Source organism: Oncorhynchus tshawytscha, linkage group LG12, assembly GCF_018296145.1.
Source record: "Oncorhynchus tshawytscha isolate Ot180627B linkage group LG12, Otsh_v2.0, whole genome shotgun sequence".
NCBI lineage: Eukaryota > Metazoa > Chordata > Actinopteri > Salmoniformes > Salmonidae > Oncorhynchus > Oncorhynchus tshawytscha.
Genome location: NC_056440.1, coordinates 8,640,773 through 8,658,790, shown reverse-complemented (window position 1 = coordinate 8,658,790; position 18,018 = coordinate 8,640,773). Strand labels below are relative to the sequence as shown.

The following is an 18,018-nucleotide window of genomic DNA, read 5'->3' as shown; positions in this document are numbered from 1 at the left end:
TCTCTCTCTCTCTAATACACACATACACACTCTGTCTCTCTAATACACACATACACACTCTGTCTCTCTAATACACACACATACAGAGTGTGAGTTTTCAATACAACAAAGAGACAAGGGGAGTGTTGACCTGTGCACAACCTAAACCTCAGACCCATGTTTTTTACCATCAGAGAGGTCCTCATTGGCTGTCCTGTGTTCTTCACTGAGAGACCAGCAGTCCTCACTATTAACACTCCTGCTCCTCCTCTCCAGTCTCCTCACTATTAATGCTCCTCCTACTGTCAACATTCTCCTCTCCAATCTCCTCGCTGTATTCTCCATCCCTGTCACACTCATTCTCTCCTCCCTCTCTGTTGCTCTGTCTCCTCCCTCTGTTGCTCTTTCTGTCTCTCCACCCTCTCTCTCTCTCTCTCCCTCTATCTCTTTTTCTCCTCCCTCCCTCTCTCTCTCTCTCTGTGTCTGTCTCTCGCTCTCTCCTCCCTCTGTTGCTCTCTCTCCTCCCTCTGTTGCTCTCTCTCTTCCCTCTGTCTCTCTGTGTCTCTCTCTCCTTCCTCCCTCTGTGTCTCTCTCCTCCCTTCCTCTCTCTGTCTCTCTCCTCCCTCTGTCTCTCTCTCCTCTCGCTCTCTCTGTCGCTCTCCTCCCTCTCTCTGTCTCTCTCCTCTCTGTCTCTCTCTCCTCCCTCCCTCCCTCCCTCCCTCCCTCCCTCCCTCCCTCCCTCCCTCCCTCCCTCCCTCCCTCCCTCCCTCCCTCCCTCCCTCCCTCCCTCCCTCCCTCCCTCTCTCTCCGTCTCTCTTTAAAGTGGCAGGGTTATCTTTCTCTTCCCCAGCTAGCCATCAGAATGGTCACACCTGCTCTCCGCCTCTCCCTCTTCACTCTATTCCTCCTCCTTTCTCTCACTCAAAGGATCTCTCACTCATAGATCACACTTCTATCTATCACTCTCCTTGTCTCTTTGTTCCTCGGTAGTTTTGTTCCTCGGTGGGCATCTTTTGGTGCATTGTCAACTGTTCAAGCAGGATGTATAACAACAGCGAAGAGAATCCCAGGTGATTTGAGGGGTATAGCAAGAGAATCAAATGTAATTTTATGGATACAGGGCCATACAACTAATGGTGAGTCCCTTCATTGAAACAACTTATGTATATGCTATGAATACATGTGATGCTGTGTGAATACATGTGATGCTGTGTGAATACATGTGATGCTGTGTGAATACATGTGATGAGGCTGTGATGAGACTTCTCTAACTATTACTGTAGTCACCATTACTGATATATACAGTAAGTCAATTGTAGACATGGGACTTCATCTCCTAACCACGGTCAGTTTGCCTTCTACTCGAGTCCCTGGTTGTTATGGAAAATATTGTTTACAATAACCACGTTCCTATGTGCAAAAAGAAAAAATACCCTGCAAAAACACACACACACACACACACACACACACACACACACAGGTAAGCAAACACACACACATCCCCACTTGCTATCAGTCTTTTGAAGGAGGGGGAATTGAATTGTGGGGTAGAAAAAACATTCAAATGATTTAATAGTAGAAGTATTGAGGCATATTAAAGAACCAATGTTGCCTATTTGTTAATCTGAGACACACACACAGTAACACACATTAACACAGTAACACAGTAACACACATTAACACAGTAACACACATTAACACAGTAACACACATTAACACAGTAACACAGTAACACACATTAACACAGTAACACAGTAACACACATTAACACAGTAACACAGTAACACACATTAACACAGTAACACAGTAACACACATTAACACAGTAACACAGTAACACACATTAACACAGTAACACAGTAACACACATTAACACAGTAACACACAGTAACACACATTAACACAGTAACACACAGCAGCACAGTAACTTTAACCAACAAACTATGACAGTTAATTCAAATATTTCAATGATGTATAACGTATCTCTAAATGTTCAATTGATGGTTAATCACCTAATTAAAAAGCCTTTACAAAAGTAATCTTACTCAGAGTATAGTAACCTACAACATCATCTCAACCCTGCTCCATCTAGAAAGGAGACCCCCCCCCCCTCCCAGGGTTCAGTTGACTCATGCAGAGTGCTCTTTAAAAAATGTAATATTTGTATTGTCTATACATACAGTAAGAACCAGACACATTTGTCTGACTGTGACACCGTTGCCCTGCTGTAATGATGCAGAAACGCGTGTGTCTGTGGGGGGGGGCTGAGTAGAATGAGGTCAGCCTGCCTTACACTCTGAAAACTGCACGTTGAAATATCACATCCAGCCGGGTATGATAAGTGGTGGATTTGACCTCACATCTCAGATACACATAACACACAGCACAGACATGCTCAGACACACACGCACACACACAACATAGATATACTCAGACACACACAGCACAGACATGCTCAGACACACAACACACACAATACATAGATATACTCAGACACACACACACACAAAACATAGATATACTCAGACACACACAGCTCAGACACACACACACAACATAGACACACACCACACAGACATGTTCAGACACACAAAACATAGATATACTCAGACACACACAGCACAGACACACACACACAACATAGACACACACCACACAGACATGCTCAGACACACAACATAGATATACTCAGACTCACACAGCACAGACATGCTCAGACCTTCCATCTCCTTTACTGATTCTAAATATATATATAATATATCCTGATATCAACAGCAAACATTGGGGAAAAAAGCTTATCTACATTTAAGGAAATTAATTATAATGTACTTTAAAGGACATTGCATTGCTAAGAAACTTGATGTCATTTTGATAGAAAATATTGTTCAAAATATAACATGACACATCTGATTTTATAACATTTTCTCTACAAGATTTGTTAACTTTTCTTATAAATTCTAATCCCTAATGGATGATTTAGGTCAGATCATTCGAATCAATTTCCAAAATGAAAATGTATTCAGCACCATGTCGTCGAAGGTTATGTTTCTCTGTCAAACGGAACAACAAAACCTCACAGGCTCGTCACAGTCTTTCTGACATCAATGACAGAATAACTATTCTTCTTCTCTTTTCTTTTGTTGCCGGCGAGATGTGTTCCCCACTCACTCTCCAACCCAAACGGTTTGAAATGGTTCCTGTATTCTCCTGGCTGCCACTGAGTTGGCTGTCATCATGCATTCTCTCTGTACTCAGGCAGTTTGAAGGCCAGGACCGGCTCTCAAAGCAAAGCGCTTAAAGAGGTTTAAATGCCACCCTACAAGAGAGAGCCCTCGTCACCAGCCCTGCTGCCTCTCAGAGTGCGTCCGCACCCTATTCCCTATATAGACTGAGTGTACAAAACATTAGGAACACCTTCCTACCATTGACTTGCAACCCCCTTTTGCCCTCAGAACAGCCTCAATTCGTCAGGGCATGGACTCTACAAGGTGTTGAAAGCGTTCCCTAGGGATGCTGGTCCATGTTGACTCAATGCTTCCCACAGTTGTGGTCAAGTTGTCTGGATGTCCTTCGTGTGGTGGACCGTTCTTGATACACACAGGAAACTGTTGCGCATGAAAAACCCAGCAGCGTTGTAGTTCTTGACACACTGAAAACAGTGCGCCTGCCACCTACTACCATACCCTGTTCAAAGGCACTTAAATATTTTGTTTTGCTCATTCACCCTCATCCACCCTCATTCACCCATAAGGGATCGTAGCTTTCAGCTGGATTCACCTGGTCAGCCTATGTGATGCAAAGAGCAGATGTTCCTAATGTTTTGTACGCTCAGTGTAGTGCACTACTTTAGACCAGAGGCCTATGGCACCATATTACCTACATAGTGCACTACTTTAGACCAGAGGCCTATGGCACCATATTTCCTATATAGTGCACTACTTTAGACCAGAGGCCTTTGGCACCATATTCCCTACATAGTGCACTACTTTAGACCAGAGGCCTATGGCACCATATTCCCTACATAGTGCACTACTTTAGACCAGAGGCCTATGGCCTAGTGCACTACTTTGGCCTATGGCACCATATTCCCTACATAGTGCACTACTTTAGACCAGAGGCCTATGGCACCATATTCCCTATATAGTGCACTACTTTAGACCAGCACCATATTCCCTACATAGGCCTAGACCATGGCCACCATATTCCCTACATAGTGCACTACTTTAGACCAGAGGCCTATGGCACCATATTCCCTACATTCCCTACATAGTGCACTACTTTAGACCAGAGGCCTATGGCACCATATTACCTACATAGTGCACTACTTTAGACCAGAGGCCTATGGCACCACCACTTTATTGGCACCATATTATATAGTGCACTACTTTAGACCAGAGGCCTATGGCATGGCACCATATTCCCTACATAGTGCACTACTTTAGACCAGAGGCCTATGGCACCATATTCCCTACATAGTGCACTACTTTAGACCAGAGGCCTATGGCACCATATTACCTACATAGTGCACTACTTTAGACCAGAGGCCTATGGCACCATATTCCCTACATAGTGCACTACTTTAGACCAGAGGCCTATGGCACCATATTCCCTATATAGTGCACTACTTTAGACCAGAGGCCTATGGCACCATATTCCCTACATAGTGCACTACTTTAGACCAGAGGCCTATGGCACCATATTCCCCTACTTTAGACCAGAGGCCTATGGCACCATATTCCCTATATAGTGCACTACTTTAGACCAGAGGCCTATGGCACCATATTCCCTACATAGTGCACTACTTTAGACCAGAGGCCTATGGCACCATATTACCTACATAGTGCACTACTTTAGACCAGAGGCCTATGGCACCATATTACCTACATAGTGCACTACTTTAGACCAGAGGCCTATGGCACTACTTTAGACCAGGCCTATGGCACCATATTCCCTATAGTGCACTACTTTAGACCAGAGGCCTATGGCACCATATTCCCTACATAGTGCACTACTTTAGACCAGAGGCCTATGGCACCATATTACCTATATAGTGCACTACTTTAGACCAGAGGCCTATGGCACCATATTCCCTACATAGTGCACTACTTTAGACCAGAGGCCTATGGCACCATATTACCTACATAAGTGCACTACTTTAGACCAGAGGCCTATGGCACCATATTCCCTAGATAGGGCTCTGGTCTAAAGTAGTGCACTATGAGAATAGGGTGCCATTTGGTATGGATCCTGACTGTAGAGCTCACACTTCCTGCTGTCTGCAAACATATGCAGCAACACACTCTGGCCAAATACACACACTCAAGTTGTACAACAGATGTAGAACGCATTTGGCAAAACAGTTGTGATACAACGGAGAGTTTTTCAGCACAATAATATTTACACATTGCATTGTGTCATACCTGGGGTATATTGTCAGATATACTGTACTGACGGCTGGAATGCTGTTTCAGCCAATCAGCCAGCATCTAGGACCCAAACTACCCAGTTTATGATACAGAATAATTATTGGCCTAAATCGGTTTCTCAAATCACCTGACATTGCATGAAATGAAAGGAAGGAAGGAGGGAGGAGGTCAAAGATCTGGCCGTGTGGTGCCAGGACAGCAACCTCTCCCTCAATGTGATCAAGACAAAGGAGGTGATTATAGACTACAGGAAAAGGAGGACCGAGCACGCCCCCGTTCTCATGGACAGGGCTGTAGTGGAGCAGGTTGAGAGCTTCAAGTTCCTTGGTGTCCAAATCAATCTATACCCCCTCAGGAGACTGAAAAGATTTGTCATGGGGCCTCAGATCCTCAAAAGGTTCTACAGCTTCACCATAGAGAGCATTGTTGGTTTAAGGGCTTGTAAATAAGCATTTTACTGTTAGGTCTACACCTGTTGTATTCGGCGCATGTGACAGATATAATTTGATTTGATTTGATGGCCCTTTAAGTCTTACAACAATAGTATCCTTGGTCCTCAGAGCTGACATGTTGGCTTCGTGTCACAGACTTCGTTACCTGTTGGTTCCCATGTTTCCTCAGTCACTCGGTTACGGTAGTTGGCAGACACTAACCCCTCTACTTCAATACAAAAAGCAGCTGAATGGAGCATATTTTTTTATCCATCCATCCACGTACATCTTACCTGTTGAAATGATCAAACACACACACTGCGATGATGAATACACGCACAAACACACACACTGCGATGATGAATACACACACAAACACACACACTGCGATGATGAATACACACACAAACACACACACTGCGATGATGAATACACTAACAAACACACACACTGCGATGATGAATACACACACAAACACACACACTGCGATGATGAATACACTAACAAACACACACACTGCGATGATGAATACACACACAAACACACACACTGCGATGATGAATACACACACAAACACACACACTGCGATGATGAATACACACACAAACACACACACTGCGATGATGAATACACACACAAACACACACACTGCGATGATGAATACACACACAAACACACACACTGCGATGATGAATACACACACAAACACACACACACTGCGATGATGAATACACACACAAACACACACACTGCGATGATGAATACACACACAAACACACACACTGTGATGATGAATACACACACAAACACACACACTGCGATGATGAATACAAACACACAAACACACACACACTGCGATGATGAATACACACACAAACACACACACTGCGATGATGAATACACACACAAACACACACACTGTGATGATGAATACACACACAAACACACACACTGCGATGATGAATACACACACAAACACACACACTGCGATGATGAATACACACACAAACACACACACTGCGATGATGAATACACTAACAAACACACACACTGTGATGATGAATACACACACAAACACACACTGCGATGATGAATACACACACAAAACACACACACAAACACACACACTGCGATGATGAATACACACACAAACACACACACTGCGATGATGAATACACACACAAACACACACACTGCGATGATGAATACACACACAAACACACACACTGCGATGATGAATACACACACAAAACACACACACTGCGATGATGAATACACACACAAACACACACACTGCGATGATGAATACACACACAAACACACACACTGCGATGATGAATACACACACAAACACACACACTGCGATGATGAATACACACACAAACACACACACTGCGATGATGAATACACACACAAACACACACACTGCGATGATGAATACACACACAAAACACACACACTGCGATGATGAATACACACACAAACACACACACTGCGATGATGAATACACACACAAACACACACACTGCGATGATGAATACACACACAAACACACACACTGCGATGATGAATACACACACAAACACACACACACACACTGCGATGATGAATACACACACAAACACACACACTGCGATGATGAATACACACACAAACACACACACTGCGATGATGAATACACACACAAACACACACACTGCGATGATGAATACACACACAAAAACACACACTGCGATGATGAATACACACACAAACACACACACTGCGATGATGAATACACACACAAACACACACACTGCGATGATGAATACACACACAAACACACACACTGCGATGATGAATACACACACAAACACACACACTGTGATGATGAATACACACACAAACGCACACACTGCGATGATGAATACACACACAAACACACACACTGCGATGATGAATACACACACAAACACACACTGCGATGATGAATACACACACAAACACACACACTGCGATGATGAATACACACACAAACACACACACTGCGATGATGAATACACACACAAACACACACTGCGATGATGAATACACACACAAACACACACACTGCGATGATGAATACACACACAAACACACACACACTGAGATGATGAATACACACACAAACACACACACACTGCGATGATGAATACACACACAAACACACACACACACTGCGATGATGAATACACACACAAACACACACACTGCGATGATGAATACACTAACAAACACACACACTGCGATGATGAATACACACACAAACACACACACTGCGATGATGAATACACACACAAACACACACACTGCGATGATGAATACACACACAAACACACACACTGCGATGATGAATACACACACAAACACACACACTGCGATGATGAATACACACACAAACACACACACTGCGATGATGAATACACACACAAACACACACGTATTCTCTCTCTCGCGCTCTAAAAGTCAGTTGCTATGGTAGCAACAGAAACACAAGGCCAAGCAGACAATGAGTTTGTGTTTGCATACACCTTAGACAAATCATTTTCAGTTGTTTGTCGTAAGGTTTACATACATTTTAAGAAGACAAATACATTTAAACTCAGCTTTTTTTGTGGGTCAGAAGTTTACATACACTCAATTAGTATTTGGTAGCATTGCCTTTAACTTGTTTAACTTGGGTCAAATGTTTCGGGTAGACTTCCACAGGCTTCCCACAATAAGTTGGGTGAATTATGGCCCATTTCTCCTGACAGAGCTGGTGTAACTGAGTCAGGGTTGTAGGCCTCCTTGCTCACACATGCTTTTTCAGTTCTGTCCACAAATGTTCTATAGGATTGAGGTCAGGGCTTTGTGATGGCCACTCCAATGCCTTGACTTTGTTGTCCTTAAGCCATTTTGCCACAACTCTGGAAGTATGCTTGGGATCATTGTCCATTTGGAACTTTAACTTCCTGACTGATGTCTTGAGATGTTCCTTCAATATATCCACATAATTTTCCTTCCTCATGATGCCATCTATTTTGTGAAGTACACCAGTCCCTCCTGCAGCAAAGCACCCCCACAACATGATGCTGCCACCCCCGTGCTTCACGGTTGGGATGGTGTTCTTCGGCTTGCAAGCCTCCCCCTTTTTCTTCCAAACATAACAATGGTCATTATGGCCAAACAGTTCTATTTTTGTTTCATCAGACCAGAGGACATTTCTCCAAAAAGTATGATCTTTGTCCCCATGTGCAGTTGCAAACCGTAGTCTGGCTTTTTTATGGCGGTTTTGGAGCAGTGGCTTCTTGCTTGCTGAGTGGCCTTCCAGGTTATGTCAATATAGGACTCGTTTTACTGTGGATATAGATACTTTTGTAACCGTTTCCTCCAGCATCTTCTCAAGGTCCTTTGCTGTTGTTCTGGGATTGATTTGCACTTTTTGCACCAAAGTACGTTCATCTTTAGGAGACAGAATGCGTCTCCTTCCTGAGCAGTATGACGGCTGCGTGCTCCCACGGTGTTTATACTTGCATACTATTGGTGGCACAGATGAGCGTGGTACCTTCAGGCATTTGGAAATTGCTCCCAAGGATGAACCAGACTTGTGGAGGTCTACAGTTTTTTTTCTGAGGTCTTTTCCCATGATGTCAAGCAAAGAGGCACTGGGTTTGAAGGTAGGCCTTGAAATACATCCACAGGTACAACTCCAATTGACTCAAATGATGTCAATTAGCCTATCAGAAGCTTCCAAAGCCATGACATAATTGTCTGGAATTTTCCAAGCTGTTTAAAGGCACAGTCAACGTAGTGTATGTAAACTTCTGACCCACTGGAATTGTGATACAGTGAAATAATCTGTCTGTAAACAATTGTTGGAAAATTACTTGTGTCATGCACAAAGTAGATGTCCTAACCGACTTGCCAAAACTATAGTTTGTTAATTAACAAGAAATGTGTGGAGTGGCTGAAAAATGAGTTATAATGACTCCAACCTAAGTGTAAGTAAACTTCCGACTTCAACTGTAGTTACTCTAGGAGTTTCAGTGTTGCATGATGTCATATAGTCACTCTGGGAGCATATAGTCACTCTAGGAGCATATAGTCACTCTGGGAGCATATAGTCACTCTAGGAGCATATAGTCACTCTAGGAACATATAGTCACTCTAGTAACATTAGTGTTGCATACCGTCATATAGTCACTCTAGGAGCATATAGTCACTCTAGGAGAATATAGTCACTCAAGCAACATATAGTCACTCTAGGAACATATAGTCACTCTAGGAGCTTCAGTGTTGCATAACGTCATATAGTCACTCTAGCAACATATAGTCACTCTAGGAGCATATAGTCACTCTAGGAGCTTCAGTGTTGCATAACGTCATATAGTCACTCTAGCAACATATAGTCACTCTAGGAGCATATGGTCACCCTAGCAACATATCGTCACTCTAGGAGCTTCAGTGTGGCATAACGTCATATAGTCACTCTAGGAGCATATAGTCACTCTAGGAGCTTCAGTGTGGCATAACGTCATATAGTCACTCTAGGAGCATATAGTCACTCTAGGAGCTTCAGTGTGGCATAACGTCATATAGTCATCCTAGCAACATATCGTCACTCTAGGAGCTTCAGTGTGGCATAACGTCATATAGTCACCCTAGCAACATATCGTCACTCTAGGAGCTTCAGTGTGGCATAACGTCATATAGTCATCCTAGCAACATATCGTCACTCTAGGAGCTTCAGTGTGGCATAACGTCATATAGTCACTCTAGCAACATATAGTCACTCTAGGAGCATATGGTCACCCTAGCAACATATCGTCACTCTAGGAGCTTCAGTGTGGCATAACGTCATATAGTCACTCTAGGAGCATATAGTCACTCTAGGAGCTTCAGTGTGGCATAACGTCATATAGTCACTCTAGGAGCATATAGTCACTCTAGGAGCTTCAGTGTGGCATAACGTCATATAGTCATCCTAGCAACATATCGTCACTCTAGGAGCTTCAGTGTGGCATAACGTCATATAGTCATCCTAGCAACATATCGTCACTCTAGGAGCTTCAGTGTGGCATAACGTCATATAGTCATCCTAGCAACATATAGTCACTCTAGGAGCTTCAGTGTGGCATAACGTCATATAGTCATCCTAGCAACATATCGTCACTCTAGGAGCTTCAGTGTGGCATAACGTCATATAGTCATCCTAGCAACATATCGTCACTCTAACACTTCAGTGTGGCATAACGTCATATAGTCATCCTAGCAACATATCGTCACTCTAGGAGCTTCAGTGTGGCATAACGTCATATAGTCATCCTAGCAACATATCGTCACTCTAGGAGCTTCAGTGTGGCATAACGTCATATAGTCATCCTAGCAACATATAGTCACTCTAGGAGCATATAGTCATCCTAGCAACATATAGTCACTCTAGGAGCTTCAGTGTTGCATAACGTCATATAGTCATCCTAGCAACATATCGTCACTCTAGGAGCTTCAGTGTGGCATAACGTCATATAGTCATCCTAGCAACATATAGTCATCCTAGCAACATATAGTCATCCTAGCAACATATAGTCATCCTAGCAACATATAGTCACTCTAGGAGCATATAGTCATCCTAGCAACATATAGTCATCCTAGCAACATATAGTCATCCTAGCAACATATAGTCACTCTAGGAGCATATAGTCATCCTAGCAACATAGAGTCACTCTAGGAGCATATAGTCATCCTAGCAACATATAGTCACCCTAGCAACATATAGTCACTCTAGGAGCATATAGTCATCCTAGCAACATATAGTCACTCTAGGAGCATATAGTCACCCTAGCAACATATAGTCACCCTAGCAACATATAGTCACCCTAGCAACAGAGTGACAGCGGACAAAGTATTTTTTCTTCACAGAACACATCATGGAGAGACCCTTTGTATTACTGAAACTGTCTAGGGGGAGAGGTGTGTGTGTGTGTGTGTGTGTGTGTGTGTGTGTGTGTGTGTGTGTGTGTGTGTGTGTGTGTGTGTGTGTGTGTGTGTGTGTGTGTGTGTGTGTGTGTGTGTGTGTAGGAGGAGTGGGGAAGACGGGGTGAAGGTGAAGAGACTTCATTTACACACGTCTCTTTCCATACCCTCCCTGTCCTTCTCCACTCGCACAAACACACACACACACGCACAAACACACACACACACGCACAAACACACACACACACGCACAAACACACACACACACACACGCACAAACACACACACACACGCACAAACACAAACGCACAAACACACACACACTCGCACAAACACACACGCACACACACACATGCACAAACACACGCACAAATACAAAGACACACAAACACGCACAAATACACACACGCACAAACACACACACACAAACACACGCACACACACAAACACACGCACAAACACCGGTCCCTCAAACCGAGCGGAGGTCGTCAGTGTTGTATAACATGTTGCGTCTGTCTGTTAAGTGTCTTCCTCATGTCCAGGTACCAAGGACAAAAAAACAGGCCATTTCCAATAGGCTCTTGAATATGAGACATGCGTCAGTGTATTGCACAAGATTTTCCCAACTCCGGAGGAACTCATGCCTTCTGAGCCTGTTTGGAGACAGACTGAATGGGTTTTAATGTTGTACAGCAAGCTTGGGCCCAACTAGTCAAGCAGTATGTTAGGTGGGGGAGTTTCATAGCATTGAAGTACTGTTTCACTGCCCCTGTAGTCAAACAATTCTGTATGAATCGGAAATTAGCTAGGTTGAATTTGGTTATTTGAGTTACCTTTATCACCTACTTTTTAAAAAATTGTTGGAATCAAGTATAATGCCGTGGTACTTGAAATCAAATACCACCTGGAGCTTCTCCCCGGACACACAGACATCTGTCTCAGTCAGTAGCATCAGTTGCCCTCTTTGTGAAGAACATGCAGACAGTTTTTTTCTTCACATTGAGATGCAAACACGAGTCACTGAGCCACTTTGTAACCTGGACCATTACAGTAGTGAGTTCTTGTGCAGCTTGTTGTTTGCTCTTTGCATGCACATATATCACTGTATCATCTGCATACATTTGAACTTCAGACCCAGTACAGACAGAAGGCAGATCATTAATGTACAGGCTGAACAGGAGGGGCCCCAGTACTGACCCTTGAGGCATGCCCACATCATAGCTGAGAGTAGGAGACGGCTCATTGATCACTCTGACACACTGGGTTTTTCCTTCAAGGAATGACTTCATCCATCTGATGGCTTAGGGGGAAACATTGAACTTGAACAGTTTTGTGATGAGAACCTCATGGTTAATAGTGTCTAGAAACACAGCCATTAATATAGTCAGAGGTTTTGACAATAAAGAGGAGAGACTGTAGGTGAGCAGGACATCGTGAGTGGTCCAAGGCAGTATCAATACATCGTGAGTGGTCCAAGGCAGTATCAATACATCGTGAGTGGTCCAAGGCAGTATCAATACATCGTGAGTGGTCCAAGGCAGTATCAATACATCGTGAGTGGTCCAAGGCAGTATCAATACATCGTGAGTGGTCCAAGGCAGTATCAATACATCGTGAGTGGTCCAAGGCAGTATCAATGCATCCTGTGTTGTCCAAGGCAGTGTCAATACATCGTGAGTGGTCCAAGGCAGTATCAATACATCGTGAGTGGTCCAAGGCAGTATCAATACATCGTGAGTGGTCCAAGGCAGTATCAATACATCCTGTGTTGTCCAAGGCAGTGTCAATACATGCTGTGTTGTCCAAGGCAGTGTCAATACATGCTGTGTGGTCCAAGGCAGTATCAATACATCGTGAGTGGTCCAAGGCAGTATCAATACATCCTGTGTTGTCCAAGGCAGTGTCAATACATGCTGTGTTGTCCAAGGCAGTGTCAATACATGCTGTGTGGTCCAAGGCAGTATCAATACATCGTGAGTGGTCCAAGGCAGTATCAATACATCCTGTGTTGTCCAAGGCAGTGTCAATACATGCTGTGTTGTCCAAGGCAGTATCAATACATCCTGTGTTGTCCAAGGCAGTATCAATACATCCTAGGTTGTCCAAGGCAGTATCAATACATCCTGTGTTGTCCAAGGCAGTATCAATACATGCTGTGTTGTCCAAGGCAGTATCAATACATCCTGTGTTGTCCAAGGCAGTGTCAATACATGCTGTGTGGTCCAAGGCAGTGTCAATACATGCTGTGTTGTCCAAGGCAGTGTCAATACATCGTGAGTGGTCCAAGGCAGTCTCAATACATCAAAGTGCACGAAGGTTGAGCAACTCTGCTCCTCTGGGGCCTTCTGTCTTTCTTTCAAATCAGTGTCAGGTTTAGACCTGGGTTATCTTGTGCTCAAATACTGTTGTCTGGATTATTTAGTGACCTGTCCATTTGTATTCCCACAGGGCCTTGAACAAATTGCATATACATAAATTACAGATGACCCTATAAGAAACAGTACAGGTACCTGCATTAGCGTGACCTTTCACCTTTAACCCTGCTGTCATGGAAGACACGATGTTGGTGCGTACGGACGGGAATTCTCTGCTCAAGGCTGTGTTCCTGAGCCGACTGCGTCTGACACGCCTGCTGCTGGAGGGAGGTGCTTACATCAACGAGAGCAACGAGCGCGGCGAGACGCCCCTGATGGTGGCGTGCAGGACGCGCCACACGGACGCACAAAGCGTGCCCAAACACAAGATGGTTCGGTACGTTAACGAAGTAGGAACACCGCTCAGCAGAGCAGGAGTGTCCAAATGGGCCAGTGCAGGCTTTTACTACGTACAGTTAAACAGCCAAAATAGTTACACACCTGACTTAACACAGTTTGTATTGAAGACTATGATTGGATAATTAGTTAAACCAGGTGCTATGGCTGGAGCAAAATCCTGCACCAAAAACGTCCCTTAATGAATAATCTTGGCCACCAATGACCTGCCATAGTGTCCATAAGACAAACATCTTCAAGTGTTTCTGCAAGGTATTGATCAACATTACATCAACAGGTACCTGCTGGAGAGCGGAGCTGACCCAAATATCCAGGACAAGACCGGTAAGACGGCCCTGATGCATGCCTGTTTGGAACAGGCGGGGGCAGAGGTCCTCTCTCTACTGCTGGGGAGTGGAGCTGACCCCAGCCTGGACGACCACTCTGGCTTCTCAGCACTGGTCTATGCCGTCAACGCAGGGGACAACGAGGCCCTGAGAGTCCTACTGGATGCCTGCAAGGCCAAGGGCAAGGAGGTAAGGATTTGGGTTTGATTCCGCTTGGAAGGGTTGCAAAATTCTGGTAACTTCCCCAGAAATCCTGGTTTGAGGTTTCCTGCTGATCTCCTTCTGATTCCTGCAATCCTCCAACCAGGACTTCTGGAAAACCTGGGAATTTTGGGAAAGTAACCAGAGTTTTGCAACCCTTTGCTGGGGCCACCCATTTGCACCCTCTACTAGAAGTGGCTTTGGATTTAAAAAAAACATCTGATGGCCTTTATTACAGGTCATCATCATCACCACGGACAAGCTGCCGTCAGGACGTCAGATGACCAAGCAGTACCTGAACGTACCCCCACCTCCCGACCTGGAGGAGCGCCTGCATTTCACCCCTGGCTCCGCTGCCTGCCTCATGTCCCCCTCAGAGATCCAGCTCCGCACCCCTCCACAGGGCACCTCAGTCACTGCCTCACCCCAGCCAGGGAGCCCCCTCCTGGGCCTCAGGGAGCACCACCACCAGGGTGGTGGAACAAACATCTCTGGTTCTGCTGGTTCTGGTTCTTCTCAGCCGGGCTCCCCGACCAGGGACCCTAACCTGTTTCGAGGCCCCGGTCCTGGGGTGGTGAAGCTGTTCCAACCCCAGCGGCTCCACTCTGAGCCCTGGCTACAGCAGAACAAGGCCTCCAGGTAGGTAGCCTAGACTAGGTTAGAGAAGTGCGCCAGCACCTGGAGGGTTACCGGTTTGAATCCTATATCTGTCAGGAAAGAAAATCTGGTCCAGAGTGGGTCGGCAACTGGAGGGTTACCGGTTTGAATCCTATCAAATCAAATCAAATCAAATGTATTTATATAGCCCTTCGTACATCAGCTGATATCTCAAAGTGCTGTACAGAAACCCAGCCTAAAACCCCAAACAGCAAGCAATGCAGGTGTAGAAGCACGGTGGCTAGGAAAAACTCCCTAGAAAGGCCAAAACCTAGGAAGAAACCTAGAGAGGAACCAGGCTATGTGGGGTGGCCAGTCCTCTTCTGGCTGTGCCGGGTGGAGATTATAACAGAACATGGCCAAGATGTTCAAATGTTCATAAATGACCAGCATGGTCGAATAATAATAATGCAGAACAGTTGAAACTGGAGCAGCAGCACAGTCAGGTGGAAGTTGAAACTGGAGCAGCAGCATGGCCAGGTGGACTGGGGACAGCAAGGAGTCATCATGTCAGGTAGTCCTGGGGCATGGTCCTAGGGCTCAGGTCAGTTGAAACTGGAACAGCAGCATGGCCAGGTGGACTGGGGACAGCAAGGAGTCATCATGTCAGGTAGTCCTGGGGCATGGTCCTAGGGCTCAGGTCCTCCGAGAGAGAGAAAGAAAGAGAGAAGGAGAGAATTAGAGAACGCACACTTAGATTCACACAGGACACCGAATAGGACAGGAGAAGTACTCCAGATATAACAAACTGACCCCAGCCCCCCGACACATAAACTACTGCAGCATAAATCCTATGTCTGTCAGGGAAGAAAATCTGGTCAGGAGTAGATCGGCAACTGGAGGGTTGGTGGCATCAGTGTCCTAGATACTATCTCCTGCCCTTGAGCAAGGCGCTTTAGCCCCTAAACTGCTCACAGGGAACTACACGAGTAGCTTCCCATTGGTCCAGCCTCTCCAAACAAATATGTCCGTGTGTTTTCTTCTTCTTCCTCCAGCCTGACCGAGGAGCTGCTGGACATCACCCCAGAGGAAGAGCTCTCCTTCAGAGTCAACAGCCTGGTCCTCTCTGGGTCCGGAAGGGTGGGGTCCGGGGCACATCCGATCGTCGCCCGCCACCAAAGTATCGACCCCAAGGATGCCACGGGGCTGCTGGAGCAGGTCATGATAATAATCAAATTAATAACTTCTCATGTGCCTGTATAATAATTAATTTGTATATTTTTTTCTCTTTCAGGTGGTTGAGAGTGACGGAGGTGGCGGGGTAGGAGGAAGAGGAGGCCTTAGTAGGAAGATGTCTTACGACAGTGCTGCAGCTTATTCCCACCCAAACCTCCTGCACCGGGGGGACGGAGGAAGCTATGGAGGCTACCCCTGTGGCACCCATGAGCCTGTCCTCCCCGTAAACAAAACCTCTCCAGACTGTTGCCTTCCCAACCTGGCTGTGTCCAGCCTGAGGAATGTGGTTCGCCGCCGCAACATTGGCATAGACCATTACAGCTCTGACTCCCAGCTTCCCCAGTTTGGCAGCCACAGCAGCCACCCAGAGAATGGAGACTCCTCCAGGGGTGTTGTAGGGGGAACTGAGAAGCGTAAACTGGTCAGTAGTAGATCCTCCACACTGTCGGGCTCCCGGGAGTCCCTGGAGAGTGCTGCCCAGAGAAGAGGTCCTGCAAACCTGGAGAGGAGAGGCTCGGGGGCCCTGCTCCTGGATCACATCTCCCACACCCGTCCGGGGTACCTGCCCCCTCTCAACCCCCACGCACCCATACCCGACATCGGGGTCAGCCCCACCTCAACCTGCCCCAGCCTGAGTGGAAGCACCAAGGCACTGAATCTGAACGGGGGTATTGCAGGGCTGGGATCAAAGCCTCTTGTCCCCTGTGCTCCTGCCACCCCCAGAGATCTGAAGTCAAAGCAGACACTGCTGAGGAGACACTCCATGCAGACAGAGCAGATTAAACAGCTGTTCAACCTCCAGGAGATAATCCATGCAGACAGAGCAGATTAAACAGCTGTTCAACCTCCAGGAGCTCTTTCGGCCAATAAGACGAACGATGCTAGACTGATCCCAGATCTGTTTGTGCCGTCTTGTCCCTGTTACTCCTTGGCAAAACAGCACAAACAGTTCTGGGACCAAAAAAAGGTTGCATTTTCTTTGTGTCTGGCTACTGTGTGCTTGGCTGACTGTGATCGCTTCCTATGTCAAGCATTGTTGCTGCTGTGTGACCATGACGTCGGGCTGCTGTGTGACCATG

The 18,018-nt window shown here is 45.6% G+C and overlaps 1 protein-coding gene across 1 annotated transcript; it reads left to right on the top strand.

Moving 5' to 3' along the window:
- Positions 1-742: 742 nt before the first annotated feature.
- On the top strand, positions 743-17,798 carry ankrd34bb (ankyrin repeat domain 34Bb). The gene is made up of 6 exons (XM_042331285.1): positions 743-1,115; positions 14,257-14,559; positions 14,857-15,094; positions 15,345-15,745; positions 16,759-16,921; positions 16,998-17,798. The coding sequence occupies exons 2-6, from the start codon at positions 14,357-14,359 to the stop codon at positions 17,769-17,771; spliced, it is 1,779 nt and encodes a 592-aa protein (XP_042187219.1). The 5' UTR covers positions 743-1,115; positions 14,257-14,356; the 3' UTR covers positions 17,772-17,798.
- Positions 17,799-18,018: the final 220 nt, after the last annotated feature.

Bases quoted from the DNA above. Each gene is read 5' to 3' on its own strand.
- ankrd34bb (XM_042331285.1), top strand. From the start codon at position 14,357: ATGGAAGACACGATGTTGGTGCGTACGGACGGGAATTCTCTGCTCAAG. The intron at 14,560-14,856 runs GTACGTTAACGA...TTACATCAACAG, and splicing joins CCCAAACACAAGATGGTTCG to GTACCTGCTGGAGAGCGGAG. The intron at 15,095-15,344 runs GTAAGGATTTGG...CCTTTATTACAG, and splicing joins GCAAGGCCAAGGGCAAGGAG to GTCATCATCATCACCACGGA.